The sequence below is a fragment of the Cyprinus carpio genome, chromosome B11 (assembly GCF_018340385.1).
Source record: "Cyprinus carpio isolate SPL01 chromosome B11, ASM1834038v1, whole genome shotgun sequence".
In the NCBI taxonomy this organism is placed as follows: Eukaryota; Metazoa; Chordata; class Actinopteri; order Cypriniformes; family Cyprinidae; genus Cyprinus; species Cyprinus carpio.
The window spans coordinates 24,172,738-24,192,519 of NC_056607.1; the positions used below are offsets into that span (position 1 = coordinate 24,172,738).

A 19,782-nucleotide genomic window follows, 5' to 3' on the forward strand; every position below is an offset into this window, starting at 1 on the left:
TGTTACATGATCACTAGACGGGTGTCTCACCTGCTGCAGGTGACCCAAAATCATGACCTGCAAGTCGAAGATGCCTTTGCCCTCAGCGGAGTACAGATTGTGGAGGAAGTCAGTGGTGTAGTGCTTGTGGCACTTCTCATTCCTGCAGAGGGAAGCAGAAATGAAGACAGCTCCACCCTCAGGGAATCCCACAGCTAAATGAAGGACAGAAGAGAATAATCAAGACTCATTATCACCACACACTGCCAGCATCAGGTGTCTGTGATGCTTTACCTCCACACTAGTCCTCGCTGAATATCATTCTTCATTTTCCTCCGTCAGATGCTCACCGTTTGTCTGAGAGGAAACCGTGAGGAAGGTTTAAAAGCTCTGAATTTCTAAAAACATTTGATACGCTGAAACTTGATCAACACCATTTAAAGCACATTTAAACAGCAATAAAATGACATGAACAAACATTATTAAAAAACAATTCAAACATGGAAAGAACCTGGAAAAGAGCTTGAGCTGTTATCATGGGTTTAAATGACAATATACACTACAAGTCAGAAGTTTGGAATAGATTCTGTTTTTTTAATGTTTTGAAAGAAAGTCTCTTCTGCTAAGCAAGCATTATTTGATCAACAAAATATCTGCCAAAAATTGTGAAATAATATTGTGATTTACAAATAACTGTTTTCTGTTGTGAATATGTGTTAAACTGTAATTTATTTCTGTGATGTTGCAGCGGTATTTCAGCATCATTACTCCAGTCTTCAGTGTCACATGATCTTCAGACATCGTTTTTTTTTTTTTTAAAGAAATTAATAATTTTATTCATCTAGTGATGCGTTAAATTGTTCAAAAGTGGCAGTAAAAACCATTTATAATGTGACAAATTAGGTTTCTATTTCAAATAAATGCTGTTCTTTTGAAACAATTTTCTATTAATCTGTGAATCCTGAAAAATAAAATGTATCAGTTTCCACAAAAAATATTGTGCAGCACCAACTGTTTTCACCATTGATAATAATGAGAAATGTTTCTTGAGCAGTAAATCATCATATTAGAATGATTTCTGAAGATCATGTGACACAATGATCGACTGGGAGTAATGATGCTGAAAATACAGCTGCACATCACAGAAATAAATTACATCGTTTAACAGATATTCACACAGAAAAACAGCTGTTTTAAAATTACAATATATTATATCACAAATTTTTACAGTATTTTGATGCAGCCTTGCTGATCAGAAGAGACGGGATTGTGATCTTGCCTCCAAGCTCGTGGATGTTGAACGGCTCCTCAAAGATGTAGACGGCGTCTGCTCCCACGGCGATGCCGGTGGTGGTTGCTAGGTAACCGCAGTATCCACCCATAGTCTCCACGATGAAGACGCGGCGTTTGGTTCCAGATGCAGACTGTTTGATTTTATCACAGCTCTGAGCGAACAGACAGAGAGAAAGCTGATTTCAGAGTAGGGATGTAATGATTACTGGTTTGACGATTAATCATGATAAAATTCCCCACGGTTAGTATTCACGTGCCATATTTTAATTATCATTAAAAAACGTATTTGATTACTGTCCAGCATAATGTTTTCAGAAACTGTCTCAGGAGAGCACAGCAGCAGAGGAGTTTTGTTTAGTGTGAAAACACGGAGGAAAAGCTTACGTCCCTATTTCAGAGATCAGGCCTGTCCTGTGAGCATCAGCGAGCGACTCTCACCTCCATGGCGGCGTTCCAACAGCCGTGTCTGCTCCCAGACTGAAGTCTGTGCCCGGCACGTTGTTGCTTGATGGTGGCGGGAATCACACACCATGGCGTACTCCACAGTTCATCATAGCGGCCTCGAGCCTCAAACCAGCTGCAGAAATCCTTCATACGCCTGCAGGGAGCCACACACAGTTACCAAACACACACACACACACACACCACACACACACACACACACAACAGTCCGTACCTCAAATCCACACAATCCCCAGCAGCGACTGGATATTGTATTTGCTGATGTTGGCCACGATGTCCTCCATGCAGGAGTTGGGGAGAGTTCTGAACAAATATAAACACACAAACGAATGCATTAATACATTCATAATACATTAATACATTAAGACAATTCCAACCACTGAGAAAAGTCTGTTTAAGAGCTGTTTAAAGACAACATGACACACACATTTTACTTTAATATGAAAAATGACTGTGTGGTGTTATATATCTTATATAATTTCAAGCAATAAAAATTATATGAAATAGTAAATGAATGAAAAATAAAACAAAAATTGTTCTTAATAAATAGTTTTTATTCGTCTTCTATTGTTTTATTTTAATTTTAGTAAATTTTGTCATTTTTTAAATGTCTATATACTAGGTTTTTTATTTTTACTTCAGTTTTAGTTATTGGAGTACATTAAGTTAAAAACTAAATGAAAACTGAGAAATGTTGCCTTATCAAGCACCTGAAATATATATTATATTTTTCAGTTAACATTTATTATATTCCAAGTAACGAAAAAGGTTTTAAATTTTAGTTTTACTTAACTAAACACATAACTCTGATTAATAAATAAATAAATAAAAAGCAATGCAAAATCATTGTGAGAAAGTAAAAAAGAATGATTTAGAAGTACTGTTCTGTGGATTGTAACAGTTTTCTTTGAGACCCACTCTGCTTCATATTTTAAACAATGAAACAGTTTCCAGTCAAGAGTTTTAGATTTTTTCAAAACTTAGTGAAAATGTAGCATGAAGCAATGAAACCTCAGCCAATCAGAGTGTGTGTGTGTTATTTAATATGCAGATATGTGGAGCGAGATGGACCAATGAGATTGTACAGTGGGCGGGGCTACATCGTGTTGCTCGAGGCTCATGGTGTGCCGGTCTGGTTAAGACACACAGAGAGAAAGAGACACAAGAACTGACCGTTTGGTGCCCAGCAGTGATCGCCCTGACATCCCGCCTGCCCCGTCCATCCAGCCACATCATGCCAGTGAACCTCAGTCACCTGCGCGTCGTTCATGCAGCATCATGATGGTGGTGAACCTCAGTCACCTGCAGGAGTGAAGCACGCTTTTCTCCACAGCAACTTACAAATGAGGACAACAGAAGCAATCAAAACCAACAAAAAGAGCAATAAAAACAACACACAGCCAGGCTATTTTATATATACTATAGATATATTATATATATATATATATATATATATATATATATATATATATATAATATATATAGTCAATACACATACACACACACTCCTGGTCAAAAGTTTGGGAACCGTATAATATTAGAGACTTCAGTGTATAATATGTACTGATGGGTACATCACTTATGTGTATGTATCAAGCAGACACCTGGAGGTTGCTTCACCAGAGTTTCACTGTACATGTAGAGTAACAATAAAGTTCTTACTATATTTATTTATATAGCAGTCAATATTTGAAGTGTATCAAAAAAGAAGTTATCAAAGTTGGTGTCCTAAGAAAAGAAAGCGCAGTTTGGTGTTTAAGGATTGAGATTTACAACAAACTTTGATGATAAGGTTTTGATCCAACTTCAAATGTTGACTTTTACTTTATATACACACTCACGCCACTCTCACAAAAACACACACACACACTCACGCACTCTCACAAACACACACACACACCCACACACACACTCTCCACAAACACACACACACCCTCTTTCACTACACACATTCACTCACTGACTCCACACACCACACACACTCTCTCAAAAAAAAAAACACACACGCCCTCTCACTCTCACACGTGTCAGCGGTCCTCACCGCGTCTTTGGCCAGACCCTCGAAGCCATCATGGACAGTATAAACCCTGTGACCCTGAGCGAGACCCACTCGAACCGCGGATCTCACAGCAGCATTCATCCCCGCAGCCGGAGCGCCGACGTTCAGGATCGCCATAGAGTGATTACTCTACACACACACAACACACACACACACAACGTTAAAGAGCTGATTACAGGCAACTTAAAAACAACTTACATTCTTCATTTATTTAATGTAAAATTAAAACAAGATATATTATATATATTATATAAAAAGTACATAACATATTTCAGATGATTACACAGTTTAAATAAATACAAAGACATGTAATCAATTTAAATAATTAAAACTTATATAATATTAAATGATTTAATATATATTTTTTTTTTATTACCTTGTCACAAGTTTGTAATGTTGTAATGCTTTAAAGAAGTCTCTTCTGCTCATCAAGACTGCATTTATTTGATCAATGTTTAGGGAAATATGAAAAAAAAAAAAAAAAAAAAACAGTAATCTTGCAAAATGTTAGTTACAATATAAAAATAATGGTTTCCATTTTTTTTATCCTTTAAAATATAATTTATTTCTGTGATGCACAAAGCCTGGAATTTCCATCATCATTACTCCAGTGTAAAGTGTCACCATGATCCTTCAGAAATCATTCTAATAGGCTGATTTATTATAGAATTATCAATGTTGTGCTGCCAGATATTTTTTTAGAAACTGCAATTTTTTTTTCAGGATTCTTTGATGAAAAAAAAAAGTTTAAAAGAAAAGCATTTATTCAAATTATTTTTTAAAGGATATTAAAATAGAAACAATTATTTTATATTGTAATAATATTTTGCAAGATTACTGTTTTTTCTGTATTTTTGATCAAAAAAAGAGACAAATAATTTTTTTTAAACTACATTTAGAATAATGTACACAATAAGATCAAAGACATTTATTATGAAAGTAGTTGGTGCCAATTATGATTTTTTTGTTGATTTTGAATGTTGACTTTTTAAAAAACAAGCAGAAAGTATATCGTGTTTGAAAACTCAAAGTCGTGGAGTTTGTCACCTTAGACTGAGCTGGTTTCTGATGAGCTAACAGCTTGTACGTGTTCCAGTTGTTCTCAAAGCTCCTGATTTGGTGTTTTTAACAATCAGTGAACCATCTCACGTGTTCATTTTGTTCTGAAAGCTCGTGTAATGGAGAATCAGTTTGTGAGCAGCTGGATGGCTTCTTCAAACCTCTTCTCGTTCATGGCTTTCTGAACCTCTTTCGTCTACAAACAAACACAAACACACAGTCACATTGGGATTCTCTGTATCAGACGCTGTGCAGAGGTCAAAGGTCACGTGTGTCTGGTGAGTGACTCACCATGTTCACGCACTCCATGAGCGGCAGACGCATGGCCTGATTCCCAGACAGACCGATGACACACGCAGACGTCTCCGGAGTCGCCTCCAGCAGAGCCACCACGGCCTCCACACCCATCTTACTGCTATACACACACACACACACTGATATATACACATACACACACACACACATCAGCACGAGCCAACCCACTTACTTCTTACAGATTAGTCAACTAAACATCATACGATTCTAATCGACTAAATCTAGACTAAAACAATTCAGATGACTAAAACTAAATCAAAATTTGCCGTTAAAATGAACACTGATTCACACTCAAACTGAGTGTTTACTGTTGTCCTTTTGCATTACTGACACATTATGTTCCTGTCTGATACTGTAAAGCTGCTTTGACGCAATCTGTATTGTTAAAAGCGCTTCATAAATAAAGGTGACTTGACTTAGGCTCCTAAATAAATTTTCCAGTTCGTACACATCTGTGTTTAGTTGCAGATGTGAGTGAAATGCTCTCACTGTCGAGCCCTGCATTATAAACTGAAGAAACAAATAATGCCCACATTTCAACATGACTGTTTTTAATAACTCACCAGGACTCGATCGAAGGCGGACGGCGTTCCTCCTCTCTGAACGTGACCCAGGACAGTGACCCGCGTGTCGTAACCCAACCGCTGAACTGAAAGATGTGTCAAAGCAAGCGAATCATTACACGTGAACAACAGCCTCAAAATCAGCACAGAACTGACAAACAGCTCCGCGAGAGTCTCACATCTTTGACGTAGCTGGAGGAGATCAGCTGGCCGTGTTTGTCGATGGCTCCTTCTGCGATGATCACGATGTTCAGACGAGAGCCTTTACTGCGGCTCTGCAAAACCACAGACACACACACACACATACACACACACACACACACAGAGTCAAGAGACTTCCACAGCCTAAGATATTACCCTGGAGCACAAAACCAGTCATAAGGGTCAATTTCTGAAACTGAGGTGTATACATCATCTGAAATCTGAATAAATCATCTCTCCATTGATGTGTGGTTTGTTAGGAGGACAATATTTGTCTGAGATACAACTATTTGAAAATCTGGAATCTGAGGGAGCAAAAAAAATCTTAATATTGAGAAAATCATCTTTAAAGTTGTTCAGATGAAGTTCTTAGCAATGCATATTACTAATCAAAAATTAAGTTTTGATATATTTACGGTTGGAAATTTACTAAATATCTTCATGGAACATGATCTTTACTTAATGTCCTAATGATTTTTAGCACAAAGGAAAAATGTATCATTGTGACCCATACAATGTATTGTTGTCTATTGCTACAAATATACCTGTGCTACTGATGACTGCTTCTGTGCTGCAGGGACACATATATGAACAGAAGCAGGGCTGTAGATTAATCCAAATAAAACCCAAACTGCGATAAATGTAGTGAGATTATCAAATCATTAAAATTTAATTGAATAAACACATGCGTTGCATGCTTCACAGTGAAGCGCGGGACATTTCAAGCACAATTTACACACTTTGTGGACTCCCAGTTACCTTCAAAATAAAAGTTCATCGGTAACTGTAATTTTGAAGTTGTGTAAAATAAAATTATTATATTATATTGTTTTTTTACATTATATTATACTTTACTATACTTTTACAGTGAAATCTAGTAATTGTAATATTTTCTATTTAGTAGTAGTAACAATACTAATACATCAAATCATTTTTTATAATGTATTATTATTATTATTAATATTATTACTTTTATATAGCCATAATTGCAATCACAAAAGGCTGGCCAAATTGTGCAGCCCAAATGCCAAATTAATATTTCTTATTTTGATTTTTAGTAATTTTAATATACATAAAAAAATATTAATAATGAATAGCCATATTTATATAATCACAACATTTTGGCCAAATTCTCCTCCCGTCTCACCTCTCCGAGTCGAGTGCACATGTGATCTTCCCATCCATCCTCCGGCGGAGCCTCCGGGATAAAGAGCCAGTCGGCACCAGACGCCAGAGCGGAAACCACCGCCAGATACCTGCAGAACCAGACCTCCGGCGGAGCCTCCGGGATGAAGAGCCAGTGATCAGACCAGATCAGATCAGACCCAGACCAGATCAGGACCAGACCAGAACCGGATCGGACCAGGTTAGGACCGAACCAGACCAGAACAGATCAGATCAGATCGACAGACAAGCTGGATCAGAACAGACCGAATCAGACCAGATCGGATCGGACCAGATCAGACCGGACCAGATCAGACCAGACCAGATCAGATCAGATCAGACCAGACCAGACCAGACCAGATCAGACCAGAGCAGACCGAACCAGACCAGATCAGACCAGACCAGACCAGACCAGATCGGACCAGGCCGGACCAGACCGGACCAGGCCGGACCGGACCAGCCCAAATCAGATCGGACAAAATCAGACCAGACCCCCTTATGAAGAATAAAACAGCTGAGGAAGTGATCATGACGTGCCCCGCAGAAAGTCCCCATCACTCTCAAACACGATCATGACGTACCCGCAGTGGCGTAACATAAACTCAAGCGTTAGTGTCATTCTGCTCAGCAAGGCTGCATTTATCTGATCATAAATGCAGTATAAACATGAAGTGTTAAAGTGAATGCATCCTTGATAAATAAAAGTATGTATTTGTTAAAACAAATCTTACTGATTGGTAGTATTGTGGTGTTTTTTTTTGTGTGGAGTATTTTGCACTTAAAGTTATTTTTTTTTTTTTTGTTTTATTTTTTATTTTTTATTTTTATTTAGCAGTAATAATATTATTAATAACAATAATAATACTTATAACTATTATTAAGTAATTTTAATATTTTATTATTAATAATAATAATAAGAAGAAGAAGTAGTATCAGTAGTTATTTAATGTGAGGAATATTGCACATCTTTGAAAATAAGTGAAAGTAAATTCTCCATTGATGTGAAAGTCATTATGAGCGCTGCTGAGGTCAGTGAAGGTCAGACTATGCTTTTCTGATTTGATCATGTGATGCTGCAGTAACCTGCATTCGTTTCTTGGTAAGAGTAAATTTTTGACTGTGTGTCTCGTGCTGTGTGTGTGTGTGTGTGTGTGTGTGTGTGTGTGTGTTTAACCTTTGTGCCGTGGTGCTGATTGCATCAATAACTTCCATGATTCGATGCAGAGCAGAATCAGCTCCGATCGTCATGTCGGTTCCACAGAAGTCATTATCGATGGACCCCACCAGACCCACGATGTTCAGATGCGTGTGCTGCCGCGCCAGAGAGTCTGTGATCCGGCCTGAAACACACAGACACGCTCTACATCAGCTCCTGCTCACCATGAGAGAAGAGAAGTCTGAGGCGTGTTTTAATTCAAGCTCATCAGCTCTTGGCTGCTTCTAATGGAGCACAAACACAAACGCTATTGATGCTGCTGTATTTAAACAAGAGAAAGAAAAGAGAGAATTTAAACAGAGATCCAGCTCTGTCTCAAGTCCTGCAGACCAGCAGGATCTGGTTTGAGTGTAAAGGGCCTGAAGTGTCTCGTACAGATGCAGTCATTTAAAAACATGTTAACTGAACATAAATAAGGTATTAAGAAAATGTAACTTATTTCAGATATTCGCCATTCCATTATTTCTATTTTTCTTCCGTTTAAGTTGGACTGAAAATAACTTAACTGAAACTAAAATAAAAATAATTAAAACAAACAAAACAATTGCTACAATAAACTACAATAAAACAGAAATAAAAATAAAAAGACATTAAAAAATTAATAAAAATGACAAAATACTAAAAATTACCAAAACTACAACTATAAATAACTGAAACAAAAAAAAGAAATATAATTTTTTTTATTAATTTTTTCAAAAACAATAACTAATAAAAATGACAAAAAACTAAAATAACTGAAATTGAAGTAAAAAAATAACAATAATAATGATTTTAAAAACATGAAAAGAAATAAAACGCACATCAATATTACTAACTGGAAATAACAAAAATGTTTTTTTAAAAAAACTTATTTAAAGAAACAAAAAAAAATACTAATTGCTAAAATTAAAGGTGGAAATAACTGGACTGAAACTGAAATAAAAGTTAATAATAAATAAATGGACATATTTTAAAAACAACAGTGAATAAAAATAACAAAAACTGGAAACAACTGAAGCGAAACTGAAATAAAAAAATTTAATAAATAGTAATTAAATTGACATTTAAAAAAGAAAAAAAAAACTACTAAAAAGGACCAAAAAAATCGAAATTATTAAAACTTAAAATATATTAAAACTAATTCTGAATATGAATGAAACACAATCGTTCTATAGTAAAATCAGACTATACTTTTACCATAGAACAGTGGTTCTCAATCTTTTTTCCCACCAGGCCGCACGCATATCATTCACATATTACGTCACTACTACAAACCAACCTGAAAATAGTTCCCAGCAACTCTGCTATTGCTGCAACTACACAAACTAGCTGGGGACTATTTGCAGGTGCTGCGTGATATCTCTGTGCCTGCTGTGGCCATGTTACAGCAGCACAGTTCCTTGATTATTACGCCGGAATTGAAGTATAGTTCCTAATCATATCGACCTAGAAAATCACAACTGTTCATTTCACTGATGCGGTCTTCACGTGCTTACAGAACGATTGCAAATAGCAATGTGGTGTTTAAAAAACACATATGAATGTGAGTCGATCGCTTGAGAGTTTCTGAGATTGTTCGTTGTTGCATGAAGCTCTTGAAGCTCCGCCTCTTCAGGAAAGGGAGGCGGGAGAACAAGCTCATTTGCATTTAAAGGGACACACACAAAAACGGCACATTTTGGCTCATACCTTAAAAGTGGCAACTTAAGCAAGCTATAAAAATGATCCGTGGGTTATTTTAAATGGAAACTTCACATACACACTCTAGAGACACATCTGAGACTTATTTTACATCTTAAGGAGATAACAGGTTCGCTTTAAGAGCGTAAAGCAGGCTCTGTGTACCTTGCTGCACGAGTTCAGACAGCAGGTCGCTCCACTCGCTGCGGAAGATGTTGGCTCCGGTGAGGCTGCCGTCTCCGCCGCACACACACAGGTTAGTGATGCCGCGCTGGAGCAGGTGGAACGCCGCGGACAGACGGCCCTCGCGCGTGGTGAAGGCCTTACAGCGGGCGCTGCCGATGATGGTCCCACCCTGACCGCAATCACAACATCTGTGAGTCAGACAGAGCACTACAACAGCACACAGCCTTCAATAAAGCACTCACACTGACTACATGAACCCACTCTCAATACTGACTGTTAAAACAGCTTTTCACTTATAAAGCTCTAAAAACCTTACTGACTGATGTTTTAGTGCACTTCCTGCAAATATGGAAAAGATGAAGGGTCTCAACTGAATATGTGCAGAGTCACATGACCAGAGCAGTTTATTTCCTGTTTGCACCTTGAGAAGATGATGACTGCATCAAAGCGTAAAGTATGCCAACAAAGATTTTTGGTGCATGTTATTGTTAAGGTGTCTAGTATTCAAATATGATAAAATATAAAAAAAATATTATTTTACTAACTTATTAATTAAGAGTTAAATCGTGCTTTGTTGGTATAATGTCTGCTAGAATGTTAAAAAATGTTCAGTGTTAATATTTTTAAATTGTTGTTTTGTAATTGATTTTTTTCTTTGAAAAGTAAGACAAAACAGTAAAAAGCCTATTTTGGCTATTTAATTTATGCAATAGTGAAAAAAATGGCAAAACCTTGGGGGAAAATTGTGAAAACCTGTGTTCGGTATTCTGCCTTCGGCCAAGAAATGTAATTCGGTGCATCCCTAATGACAAGAACGCTTGTGTTTGGTGTAAACACTGCTGCTGTAATCTCAGATTTAATCTTCTGCTGTAATCTAAATCCTGTTTCTGCTGCTGTCAGTCCAAACATGCAGCAAGACAGAAGAGGAAAACGTTATCTGTATAAATACTCACAAACAGGAGAAACTGACATTATGAGATCATTAAAGGCTGTGAAAAATCAATATGAAATCACATTTGAACCGGTTTGACTATTCAATACATCTGCTTGGATTTAAATATTAATATTGGATATTTGTATAACAATTTGCATTCACAAAATGCAATTTATAGTGAATAAATATGTTGGCGCTTGATGTAACTAGAAAAATAAATTGTATTCAACATAAAAAAAAAATATCCACTACTATCCAAAATTTTATTTCCCAGGCATGGAAATTAGAATTTTACAAATCTCTGATATTAATGAACATTTCTAAATTGAAGAACTAAAATTATAATAATAAAATGGATGTTTAATAAATAAATTAGACTTAAATTAAATACAAAAACAGATATTAAAGATAAAAAATAAACAAAACTTTAACTACAATGGAAAATAAAAACGAATAAAAAATACAGTAACTAATTACTGATATTAAAAATAACACTTTTATTAATTTCCATGACATTTTAAAAAAAAAAATCATATTTTTCTGGGTTTCCACAGCCATAGAAACCTGCACCGTGTGCTCGATTAATTTGTGCATGCTAATCCAAATAAATAATAGATAAAAGCAAATAAATTAAATAAAACATTTACATTAGATAAAAACATTTATATAAAAATAGCTAAAGAAAGAATTAAAGAAAGAAATAAATAAAGAATTTATATAAAAATAAAAATAAAAAAAGAAATAAATAGAGCATTTACACAAAAATAAATTAATTTGTCTTTATAATCTTTAATTAAAATATGACTTGTAGCATTTCGTCAAGCCCTCCGTTTCTACCATACGACTTAATTTCGTTATTAAAGAACATTTTTCATTTTTCAATCAATACATTGTGTAATTCTTGGATTTTTACTTTTTTATTTTTTTTTGTGAATTCTGTTCCGTTAGATTAACATCTAGAAGCACGTATGGCAGCATAACACATGCATGTGACAAACAAACACGCATGCATTAAAGCGGACGAAGCCTCACCAGCTGAATGATGTTGGTGACGCTCTGCCAGTTGGCGAGTTTGATGTGATCTCCTCCGTCCACCAGACCCTGATAACCCTGAAGAAACACACGCATCAGTACGAGCGCAGCACAGCGTGACTCGTGCATGCAGAGCTACGGCTCTCACCTCATAAATCAGGTAGACTTTAGCGCCCACGTAAATGCCCATGCGTGTTACCGCACGCACCGCTGCGTTCATACCTGCAGAAATCACACACGCGTCATCATGCATCTACACAACTCTGAAAAGAGTATCTGAAATTGTGTTTAATGCATCAACTAAAGAGAAACGCTTTGACAAACTGTGCGTAATGCAATATGGTGACACAACATGCAATGCAAATTTAATCTGGAAACAGATAACAGATCTACTGAAGCATGAGATGTGCATGCACACTAGATAGGGGTCATGAGAGGTTACATAACAGTCAGTTCGTGCATTACTTATACACCAGATACTCACTCTCTCACACACACACACATACATCAGAAAAAAAATCCACATCTTTTGTTAATTATTTTGTTAATCTTTTTTCTCCTCAAAGAAATGCATAAATGAATTAGAAAGCCAAATTATTAAATGTCAATGATGTAGAGGGCTCAAAATGACAATTTTATAAAATCAAATTTATTAAGAAACTTGTTGTCTAGAATCACACGGAGCTATCTTTAATACTTCTCGAGTTACAGGCATGAAAACTTCTGAAAAAGACTATTTATGGCACTAGGACACGGATGCAATTCTACGCAATTGTTTTGATGCATTTCTACTTTCAACGTTATTTGTTCTCCAGATGTTTCTCTGAAGTATTATCTCTGTGCAAAGTGACACACATTTGGTTTTTGGCCACTGAAAATGTGTGCAATTCACTCCTGGAGCCATACTGAGATTCCAGTATCTCTGAACTGGAAACAGACAGGGTCTTAAAAATTAATACGCCAGAATAAAAGTTTGTTAAGATCCAAAATCTAAAAGTGCATTAAGATATCTTTAATAATCGTTGAGGTACAGACATGCAAACTTTGGAGATAGACCTTAAAAAGAGCTTTTTCCCATTTTTGAACAGTCATCATTGGCACATAATGTAACAAAGACTGCTGAAGTCAACCAAAATTAAAATTAAATATTGATGCTTGCATCTTTCTAGTCATTTTATCCTCCTGTAATTTGGCTCAGAATCTCAGCTGAAAATTGCCATTTGACCCCAGTCTTCAAAACAGTGCATTACTCAGTAAATATTCATCTATGACATTTCATATTCCGGCTTTCATCACTATACGTGTTCATCTTTCTTAAGAAAAAAATTAATATTGACAAAACAAAAGAGAGATTTGTCTGACTGGACATTTTGAACGTTTAAAAACATTCAGAAATAACTTCTTCATAACGGGTTTAAATTAATGAAATGGAATGCTACTCAAACATTCGCATAAACAAACAATATAAAAAAGATGTTTGAAACATTTTGAGAACATTCAAATGTAACGGTCTCTTGTTTTCAAACGGCTCCACTAACGTTCGCGCGACCAAGAAAAAACGATCTTACACGTTAAAAAACTGGAGGTTTTGAGCGTTTAAGAAATAACGTTTGAGAAATATGTTTGTAAAACGTTCTTAGACTTGTTATATATGTATTTAAATTCCTCTACAGCAGGGGCTGCGTGTCAACACAAGTACGATCCCTATTTAAACAGCATTTTGTGCATCAAATGACCGAAAATCAAATAATTTATGCATCAGAGACCAAGTTTTGGCTAAAACGTCTGCGTTGAGCAACAGCCGCAGCCAGTTTGTTCTGTCAAAATCTGGCCTTCGCTCGCTTTATGAACTTTATTTGCTCTTTCTAGTCATCTTTACCCTGCGCGTCCCCGCCGCTCGTCAGAACCGCGATGGCTTTTCCCGCGCCGCTCATCCGCAGCTTCTCGAAGTCCACATGCATGATGGAAGATCGCAGATATCAGAACTTATCGCAGGAAAATATAACGCTTTCCTGTGCACTGATTCCCGTGAACGCTTCTTACTACACTCGCCTCACGCAGCGCACGAACTGTGCGTCGCTCCGCCTCTTGTGTGTTCTGGGCGTTCCCGCGAGGGTTGCCAAGTCCGCGGTTTTCACGCAAAATTGGGATACGTTAACAATTAGTTTGTTTACACGGACATCAATATTCCGATTTTAACACGATTAAGAGAATACTCTGATTAAGAATTTACAATGTAAACAGGGATTTTTGATTACCTCAATCCGGCTAAAGTCACACTCTAAGTAAACACAAATCGAATTAAGTCATGTGGGGTATTCATAAAAGAGTAAGCGAGAAATCCCCGGATGTCCTACTGCATTCTGAAGAATAAAACACCTTTTGGTGGGGTTCCTCTTGTTAAATTTGCATTCCAGAGGCTAAATATCACGTTATTGTGGTCGCTTCAACCGACGACAACAGTGTTAAAACAAACCAATTCTGCGGGAAAACCGCGGATCTGGCAACACTGAGACTGATCCTCCGATAACAGAAGAACATGTTTTTCAACTATAAGAAGCAGAAACAGTTCATTTTGTGACATAATAATAGGTCATCCTTTTCTATAAAAAGTTAAAAAGTTAATGGGTTGTGGAAAAACAAGCTGAGCTTTTCTGTCAACCATAAATTAATCTACGAGCACAGCGTCCAGACACAGAGATAAACCTCAGAGAGAGAAATTAAACTACAACTAAACCATAAAACATGTGTTACTTGAAATAAAATAAAGCCTACATTTATTATATTTCAGCTGGTTACCAAGGCAATATTTCTCATTTACATTTAGTATAATTTGATGTAGGCCTACTAAAATAATAATAATAATAAATAAATCAACATTTTTAAAAACAAAAATAAAAACTCCAACAAACACAACAAAATTAATGAACAAACACAAAATAAAAAGCTAATTAAAGATAATAAATAGACATTTTAAAAAACAAAAACTAATAAAAACGACAAAAAAAATAAAACTGGAAAAGTGAACTGAAACTGAAATAAAAGCTAATAAAAATAAATTGAAAAAAACTAATAACTAATATAAAATTATTGACTATAAAGCTGGAAATGTCTGAATTGAAACTGAAATATAATTTAAAGTAATAAAAAATTATATAATATATATTATTATTAAAACAAATAACAAAAACACAACAAAACTACTAAAATTGTAAGTAAAATTAAATAATGATTAAAATACAAAAACAATAAAAAGAAAATATTGAAATATTACAAAAATATTAATACATATAGTCAGTATCTCATTAATACACATTATATATCTCAGTGAAAAATTAAAAGTAATACAAATTAATACAAATAATAAAATATACATATATATTTTTTAAAACTAATAAAACAAAAACAGACAAAACTACTAAAATTGTAAATAAAATAACAAAAAACACAGAAAATATCAAAATATTACTCAAAATATTTATACATACTATAGTCAGTATAAAATGTATCTCAGTGATATTAATTACCAAATTACCACTTCAGAAATCCTGTTACCATTTAAAAAAATGTACATTTTAACTATTTATTACATTTAATATAATCAATACCTACAAGTAAAATCCTCTCAAAGTGTACAGCATGTGTTTTTGTGAACTTGACTATTAGATAGAAATAAACAAATTAGTTCCAGTGAAAAGAGGGACTAAACTATGACACAGTTCTAATGAAACTATAGCATCTAGTTATGCTCGTGTTGGTAACAGGCTTGACAAAAACGCCCAAACATGAGGTAGAAAACAGTCATAAAATAATAGAATAATAAATGTAATATTTATGTAATAATAAATAACATAGCCTGAGATGGCACCATTTTTACCCGCTGTATGTCTACGATGTTTCAAACATTAATGCAAACAGAAATGTATGATGTCAATGTAAGTTACCATTGATTCTAAAAGTACAATTTATTTTATCACACAACTAATTATTTGACTTGGAAAATATCATATTCATGTAAAGAAATGGGCTAAAGCTATGCCAAATTGTGAACATTTTATAAAAGGAATTAAACAATATGGTACTACTTTGCACAATATTAGAAACAGCAAAGCTAAAAAGACAGATTTATTTATTTATTTTTTAATCCTGGCATAGATTTAATTTTTTTATTTAGTTATTTTATTTTACCCTCATGTACATGCTTGTTTTTTTTTTTTTTTCGTATACCCAACTTTTTCTATTACTGTTGAGAGATGTATATGTTTGTATAAATATAAACGTAATTGCGTAATAAAAAAAAAAGTTTGGCGTTTTTGTCGCCCTCTGCTTCTGACGCTGTGCACCGAGCGGATGTTGTGACGCGCTGTTGTCATGGGAGACGCGGCGAGGCGCGTGCGCAGCGACTGACGCACAGCAGCGCTGGGACGATGCTCGCTGAACGCATTTGAGCTCGATATTGACGCATTTCCAATCGAAATCTCCACATTCATCAGCATGAAATTAACGCGTAAACTCGTTCTGGCTCGGGCTAAAGCATCGGACCTGGAGAGCGTGAAGAAGCTGAACTGCTGGTGTGTTTTCTGCTCTTCGTTAACGTTAGCTGTTAGCATGATGCAAACTAGGCGTTTAATTGTGATGATTATTCATTTATTCAGTGTTTTTGGGTTCGTGTCTAGTTTGATATCTGGAGTCTGGATTTAATGGATCATATCTGCTGAATAACTGTATTCTCTAAATCATTTTTTCGTGTTTTTAGGGGCTGCAATCTGACAGATGTGAGTTTTCAATCTTTTTATTACATATTATGTACAGTATATATATATATATATATAACATGCAGCCCCATAATTGTGTCTGCATGTTCTAAACTAGCTCAGGAGGTGTCCAGTATTTATTCTCAAAATTAATCAAACTCATTAAGCCAAAAATGGAATATTCATTTTTTTTTTTTTTTTTTTTTTGTGGATTTTTAATTTTTATTTTTTTTGTGATCTGTAGGTTCTGAATCTGTGTTTGTTTTGTTTTTGTATATCTATATTCGTGGAGATCCCTAACATTGAGGTTCTCACACTGAGGTTTGTTTGGATCTTTCTGGCAGTAATCATAATAAACTCTCATGATGTGAGTGTAATAAGTGTGTGTTTTCAGTGCTAATCAGATCTCGTCTCTGGAGCACATCTCGTCGTGTCAGCAGCTCAGCGAGCTCTATCTGAGACGCAATAAGATCCCGAGTCTGTCTGAGCTGAAGCACCTGCAGCAGCTGAGCCGTCTCAAGGTGCTGTGGCTGGCCGAGAACCCCTGCTGCGACGCTGACCCGCACAGATACCGCATGACCGTCATCAGAAACCTGCCCGGCCTGCACAAACTCGACAACCAGGGTGAGCCTTCACCAGTCACTAAAGGACAAGCACAGTCATCTGGATTAAACCAGAGAATCACCTGCAACAGAAATAGCATCAAATGCACCCATGTTTAATAATTAATCATATATAATATGTGTTCCATGGTGAATAGAAAATGTATTAAGTAGCACAGATATATTTGTAGCAATAGACAACAATACATTGTATGGGTCAAAATTATACATTTCTCTTTTATGACAAAAATCATTAGGATATTAAGTAAAGATCATGTTCCATGAAGATATTTAGTAAATTTCCTACCGTAAATATATCAAAACGTAATTTTTGATTAGTAATATGCATTGCTAAGAACTTCATTTGAACAACTTTAAAGATGATTTTCTCAATATTTAGATTTTTTTTTTTGCACCCTCAGATTCCAGATTTTCAAATAGTTGTGTATTTGATTTATATTGTCCTCCTAACAAACCATACATCAATGGAGAGATTATTTATTCAGCTGATAATGATGTGTAAATATCAATTTAGAAAAATCAACCTTTATGACTGGTTTTATGCTTTAAGGTCACATATAATTTTATAAAATATTATATTATTTTATATTTTATAATATATATCGTTGCTATTTTAATATAATCAATATACAATTTTTTAAAAAATATTTTGAATTAGATTTTTTTTTTTTCACTTTAATTTTTGTTTCAGTATTTTTTTAAAATAATTTTTAGTAGTTTTTTTATGTTCATATAGTTTCTATTAATTTTTTAGTTTAGGTATTTTTTTCATTTTAGTATTTTAGTTCTTAAAAAAAAGAGAAATGTTGCCTTGGCAACTAGCTGAAATAAAATATAAAAAACATGAACTCATTTTATTTTTCAGTTAACGTTTATTTAGTCTCAGAAAACAAAATAAAATAGAGAAAAAAAAAGTTGATAATATATATATATGTACCATATGTCATATTTTTTTTGCAAAGACTTACAGTTCATTAATCTGTAGCTGTTTTTAAAATGATAAATTATGTATATGTGTGTATGTGTGTTTGTATGTGTGTGTGTATATATATAAGCATTCAACCTCTATATTTTAAACTTTTAATATGCATTACTTTATGAGAAGCTTAAAGATATGAATATTCATGAGTGTGTTCTGTCAGTGGTTACAGAGGAGGAGCTCACACAAGCATTGAAAGAAGGGGAGGAGCTTGTTTCCCCTCCAGGCCCCGCCCCCACCAGCTCGACCAATGGGCTCACAGAAGCCGACTCTGAGGCGGATCCTCTGAACTACAGCATGGAGGAAACCAAGTAAGATCTGGCTGATAGTCTGCTGTTTGACCTGCGGATCTGTTCTGAACTCGTGCTCATGTTTGTGCAGTAAGATTCGAGCTCAGCTGGGAATGAAGCTGCTGCCCAGAGACAAGTTCCCATCGCTGTCGTCCCCGCGAGAGACCGGAGACGCGCCGAAGAGGAAGGTACGAGTGAGCACAGACACTTATTAAACTGCAGCTCATGTGCACTATCAGTCAAAAGTCTCTTCTGCTCACCAAGCCTGCATTTATTTGATCCACAGTCCAGCAAAAGCAGTAATACTGTAAAATATTTTACTATTTAAAATAACTGCTTTCTTTGTGAATCTCTGTTAAAGTGTAATTTATTTGTGTGATGCGCAGCTGTATTTTCAGCATCATTACTCCAGTCTTCAGTGTCATATTAGAATGATTTCTGAAGATCATGTGACACTGAAGACTGGAGTAATGATGCTGATGTTTATAACTCGTCTCGTTTATAGACTCACACGCTGGAGGCCGTTCTCCTCCTGATGAAGGATCTGGACGTCGAGGAGCTAAAAATCGTTCAGTCGGTCACCGAGAGCAAACTCAGATCACGCAGTCGCCGGAGAGAGCGAGAGAAGTCTCCCATCTGCTCATAAACACCGGCGGAAAACACTGACGACACGCTTAAACCAGCAGCCACAGCTCCGTCCTACATGTTAACATTAAAACACTGAATCTGTCACGCTCACGTCTACACGCCTCGCTCCTGATTGTTACCAAGTTGCCTTTTCAGGTTCAAATTAAGTCGTTTTCTTAATGTTTTGCTTTGTGATGATCTAAATGAAGTGTGGCGATGTTTTGTTGTGTTGAGATAATATATGAGAATGTATTTTTCTATGTAAATAAACTCGGATGCATAAGAATATTTATTGTGTTCACATCGTGATCCTACAAAACTTTACAGAATACTGTACATGAGTGAGCTGCAGAGACAGGAATTAAAGGAACAGTTCACCCAAAAATG

At 35.5% G+C, this 19,782-nt stretch overlaps 1 protein-coding gene and 1 pseudogene across 1 annotated transcript; one reads left to right on the forward strand and one right to left on the reverse strand.

The window, feature by feature from the left end:
* Positions 1–1,946: 1,946 nt before the first annotated feature.
* On the reverse strand, positions 1,947–14,207 carry LOC122138961 (annotated as a pseudogene).
* A 2,300-nt stretch (positions 14,208–16,507) lies between these two features.
* cfap410 (cilia and flagella associated protein 410) lies at positions 16,508–19,683 on the forward strand. Its single transcript, XM_042734681.1, has 7 exons — positions 16,508–16,693; positions 16,879–16,896; positions 17,150–17,197; positions 17,271–17,500; positions 18,642–18,789; positions 18,860–18,956; positions 19,274–19,683. Exons 1-7 carry the CDS (start codon positions 16,617–16,619, stop codon positions 19,412–19,414), a joined length of 759 nt encoding a protein of 252 aa, XP_042590615.1. The 5' UTR covers positions 16,508–16,616; the 3' UTR covers positions 19,415–19,683.
* The last annotated feature ends 99 nt before the right edge of the window (positions 19,684–19,782 follow it).